A 5151-nucleotide genomic window follows, 5' to 3' on the forward strand; every position below is an offset into this window, starting at 1 on the left:
GGAGTCAGGCGCAGGACAGTTTGAGCGAAACAGTCTAGTTTACTCATAAACACACGCAAAATCTCTAACAAGAAACAATACAGTGAGGAGAACACCTCCAACAACCACTGAGAACTAACAATCACGGACAAAACAGAAAGGTAGGCCAGAGGGTTAAATAAGGAACATAATAAGGGAATTGAAACAGGTGTGTGTAATCAAGACAAAACAAAACGAAAAGAGAAACATGGATCGGTGATGACTAGAAAGCCGGTGACGTCCACCGCCGAACGTTGCCCGAACAAGGAGAGGGGCCGACTTCGGCAGAAGTCGTGACACACCACCAGGAAATAGATAAAGCTAAGGCCAGTGTCAATAGACTAGAGATGGGTTTTGAATGAAGTCTGTGATACTGTATCATCGCTATGTATTGCAAATTATGATTTATAGAGATTGCTTTGTTGCTTGTATTGGATTTGAAAGATATTCTAATTCATTTGATCATCATCATCCTTGCTTATGCTGTATGTGTTCATTGATTGAACTGCTCTTCTGAAATCCCTGTGTACAGAATGTGCCTTCTTCTTGCATTAATAAATATATATTTAAACAACTGATAGGGACTAAAGTAGACTTCTTCCTTCTCTTGTGTTCTGTACATACAGTATGCCTGTATGAATGTTTGTACAGTGGGCTTCTGCAGAGACAACTACTGTTACCATTGTAATAATATTTTAAGAGAAATACACAACGCAGCGGACTAGATGTCAAGAGGACTACAGGTCAAGAGGGCTAGAGCGCAAATGAACTAGTGTTTTTTAGGAATTCCAGTCCGGGACTCATAGCTACATGTGGCAAGTTCTCATTGGTCCAAATTGTCTATACATTGACTCTGAAACGGGATACCTGGTATTTGGTCATTGGCCCAATTTACCTGCAAGGAATTCTAATTGGTCAACCACAGGCTAAGCTTGGGTATTAACATCTACCATCTACTTTCCAGCATAACAACTATGATTTGTTCTCTTTGAATAAATATATTTTTCTTCCCCTGATTTGCTTTGGGGTCTGTGTTATTGAAGAATAACATCAACTGCTAACACCATGCTAAACCCACCTACACATCATGCACTCGGTGAGCTGTTCAAAGGTACCTGAACACTTTGATCTCCAGTGAGCTCAAGACAAGGCCGTCTCTTTGCTTTGGACAGGCCTGGTTGGCCTTTCACTCACTATATGTAGTTTCAGCAGGATGTCTATGTTGTGTCAGTGTGTTTTCTCTCATGTTTACATTGTTGATCATGACCATGATAATTAGAAACACAGTACACCGACATACTGCATATATAGCTTCTATTTTATCATATGGGCCAGTTTCCCAGACACAGATTATGACTAGTCCTGGACTAAAAAGCATGTTCATGTTCATTCTTGAACTACGATAATTGATTTACAGAGTCTAAAGTATAAGTTGTATCAATGTATTCTAGGCTACAGCTAAGAGCCCTACCAACCCAGGTACACACCTGACCCCTGACCCCTACTAAACTGTCAGATGTTACACTTCAGATGATTCATGATTCTGTGAATGATAGTGAATGAGACTGACATACAATAGACTTGTTTCATCCTGCAAGTGATTCCCCCATATACACTCATGATACTCCACCACTGTTCCCCATGGTACATATCAAGTTATGTTCTATGTATAACAGTCCTCCTATAGGTCATCAGGAGAACTGTAATTGTTGCATGGGGTGGGGCCAAAGATATCTAAGGCACAAAACTAAGTTTGATACCAAAAGCATATACAGGTACATACTGCATTGTATGCCAGAAAATGTATTGCATGCTTACCAGACAACAGTATTATTTTAAACCCATTTTACTGATGGACATCTATATTTCTCTTTTCTCAATGCAACCTCAGGATTGGACATCTTTGTCCAGTCAGTGCCTGCAAAGTACACAATGTAAAAAATAAATAAATTACATCATCATCAAGACACCCAATCTGCACAAAATATCCTATAAAGTAAGCATTGGTCCACTTTAAATGTTGATTATATGAGTGATTTTCAGTTATGAAGACCAGGGTGGGCTGAATAAGGCATTTACGAAAATGATGCACGTGTCCAGTCCGACCAATCACCAATAAGCCCATTGTAGAAGTGTTGTCTACATGGTAGACTTTTTCCACTTAAGACACAGTTAGTAAAGAGGATGACAACTTCAAAGATGATCATGGCACTATGTATGATACTTCCACTTCTCAGAGTGATGGGTAAGTCACACTTATATATTTCTCTGCTTAAAGGATGTACACCGTTATTGATACAATTCATACATGTATATTGAGGTATATAATGAAACTCTGTACTTTTGTGTATTCTAGCTGTGGCACAATCCTTAGCCATCCGTCTCATGTCAGCCAATGTTGGAGACACAGTGACTTTGCACTGCTTTTATGAAGGCAATTTGGCAATGCACTTCTTGTGGTACAAGCAACACTTTGGATATAATCCTCAGCTCATATCAACCTTTTATGAGTATGAAAAGAATGCTATATTTTACCATGACTTTAAGGGTAACCCTCGTGTCTCAGTGGAAAGCGGCAATGGAATAAACCACCTAAAGATCTCAGACGTACAGCTTTCTGATTCAGCAGAATATTATTGTGGAAGTTCCTACTCCAGTATGGTGGAATTTGCAGAAGGATACATTCTTCTTGTAAAAGGTACAAATACAAATTTAGAGAGAAAATAACTAGTTACTTATGGACTGCAACTGAGGGAACATCTTGAGCAATTTTTCCACTTTACCTTCTGGATACAATGACACTGAATACAAAATTATGTATTCCCATAATACAATATTATTTTATGTATTCAACACATGTTTAGTTAAGACCCACACATATACTTACTGACATAATAACCTTCTTATCAGGTTCAGGATCCAGAAACACCACCGTTGTACAGCAGCCTGTGTCTGAGTCAGTCCAGCCAGGAGACTCTGTGACTCTGAACTGTACAATACACACTGAGACCTGTGCAGGAGAACACAGTGTCTATTGGTTCAGACATGGCTCAGGAGAATACCATCCAGGAATCATTTACACCCATGGAGACAGTAGTGATCACTGTGAGAAGAGCCCTGAGGCTGGGTCTCCTACACAGAGCTGTGTCTACAACCTCCCCAAGAGGAACCTCACCCTCTCTGATGCTGGGACTTACTACTGTGCTGTGGCCTCATGTGGGGAGATGCTGTTTGGAAATGGGACCAAACTGGACATCAAGGGTAGGTGATACGTTTTACATTTTTGTTTATATCTATTGAATAATCTACTGCGTAAAACTGCATATAGTACTAGTTATTTAGATCACATGAGAAAACATGCAATCATCCAAATAGTTACTATGCTTCTAGCACAATATTTATTTTCACAGACAATGGCGCAGAACCTATTCTCTTGGTGTATTGCCTAAGTGCATCATTGGGTCTCTCGTTTATCCTGATCACTGTCCTTGGTAGCTTCATGTACAAGATGAACAAGAGAAAGTGTCTGCACTGTAGAGGTAAGTGAAGTCCATAACAAATAAATGAATGATGTATGTAGCAGGTAAAGTCCTTCATAGAAGTTGCTTTTCTTTCATATCACCAGATGTATCTGTAATGGAAGAAGGAGTTGTATCATTATGTCTTCTATGTTCCTTTTCAGGTCCCGTCTCTCAGAAAAGAGGACCAGCAGTCTCTTCTTCAGATGCAGGGGTAAGCAGAATTCCTAATGTTGTATTACAATAAAAATATCAGTTACAAAAAATAGCATATACAGTAGTAATATTCTCCCTCCATTTTATATTGTGCTTCACAGGCCCAAGATGCAGACAGTCTCCACTATGTAGCTCTGAATCTGAGCAACAAGAAGAACAGGTCTAGAAGACAGAGAAGCAACATGGAGGAAGAGACGGTGTACTCTGGGATCAGACAGTAGAACAATAAAACAGATTAATGAGCTCTAAGTTGCTGTATTAGCTTTGTTATTGTAACTGTAGCTACTAATAAATTAAATGCATTGCTTCTCTGCCATGTGATAAGATGAATAAAACATTTAACAATAATCAAGACAACGGAAGTTGAATGTATTTATTTGGGCCATACTCAGGCATCTTTAAGTTGTAGTGAAGAAAAGGATTTTCCGTTCTCATGCGACTAACACCGCCTCACACACACAGCAACCTATTCACAGGTACTCTGTGGTGTGTGATGAACACAAGATGAGGAAGTCGCTAAGGCTTTGTTAGGGCCTGCTGGTCTATTGTACACAAGACATATGTCTCTCTTTCTCTCTGCTCTTTACTCTCTCTCTCTCTCTCTTTTCTCTCTTTTTGTGGTTTCCAGCCGGATGTCTCAGAACTCTTACTTCTCTCATGCTGTAGGCTACACTACCCACACTTCAAGATGACCATTTCAGCAACAGTAAACCAACTGTTTTCATGAGGCAGCTTATCTATACATAGTCGATGGAAATCTGTGAAAAAACACAATAAGCTATATATTAGGTAATTTGAAGTAGAGACCAGTAGGGTATTCTCGGTCAGTGTTATGTTTGGCCACTAGAACCATGGACCTACTCAATGACAATATCATGGGAGGGCATTCTATCCATCTATTCTACTGAGTGTAAATCCTGAATGAGAGATCACTAAAAGAAGACTACTGTATTGTTGTAATGAACACGATGGAGACAGAGAGCTGGTTTCAAGCGCAGAGCGCAGCAGGTGTTTAATGTAAAGGACCACAGGAGGAGGCAGGTAGCTGGATCCAGGGGCAGGAAGCAGGTCATACACAGTGGGTCCAAAAGGCAATTGTACAGGCAGGGAACAGGCTAGAAACGTCGCCCGGGAGATCAGGCAATAGGTGAATAACAGGAAATCCGATAGGCTAAGGTACAGGTAGGGAATAGGCAAAAGGCGTCGTTAGTGAGGCAGGCAAAAACTATCATACACGGGATGAGTAGATGACGAAGAGAAGTGTGTCAAAAACAAACAATACCTCACAAAGATGGGGTGCAAAGAACTGAACTAAATAGTGTGTGATAATGACATACAGGTGTGTGAACAGGTGATCAGAATTCAGGTGATTGGGACCAGGTGTATGAGAGTGTGAGTT

General features: G+C 40.2%; 1 protein-coding gene across 1 annotated transcript; it reads left to right on the top strand.

Annotated features, from left to right (window-relative positions):
• The first annotated feature begins 2209 nt into the window (after positions 1-2209).
• LOC115194330 (uncharacterized) lies at positions 2210-4109 on the top strand. Its single transcript, XM_029753956.1, has 6 exons — positions 2210-2263; positions 2375-2716; positions 2929-3279; positions 3429-3557; positions 3701-3750; positions 3854-4109. Exons 1-6 carry the CDS (start codon positions 2218-2220, stop codon positions 3971-3973), a joined length of 1038 nt encoding a protein of 345 aa, XP_029609816.1. The 5' UTR covers positions 2210-2217; the 3' UTR covers positions 3974-4109.
• Positions 4110-5151: the final 1042 nt, after the last annotated feature.

This window comes from Salmo trutta, chromosome 5 (assembly GCF_901001165.1).
Source record: "Salmo trutta chromosome 5, fSalTru1.1, whole genome shotgun sequence".
NCBI classification, from domain to species: Eukaryota; Metazoa; Chordata; class Actinopteri; order Salmoniformes; family Salmonidae; genus Salmo; species Salmo trutta.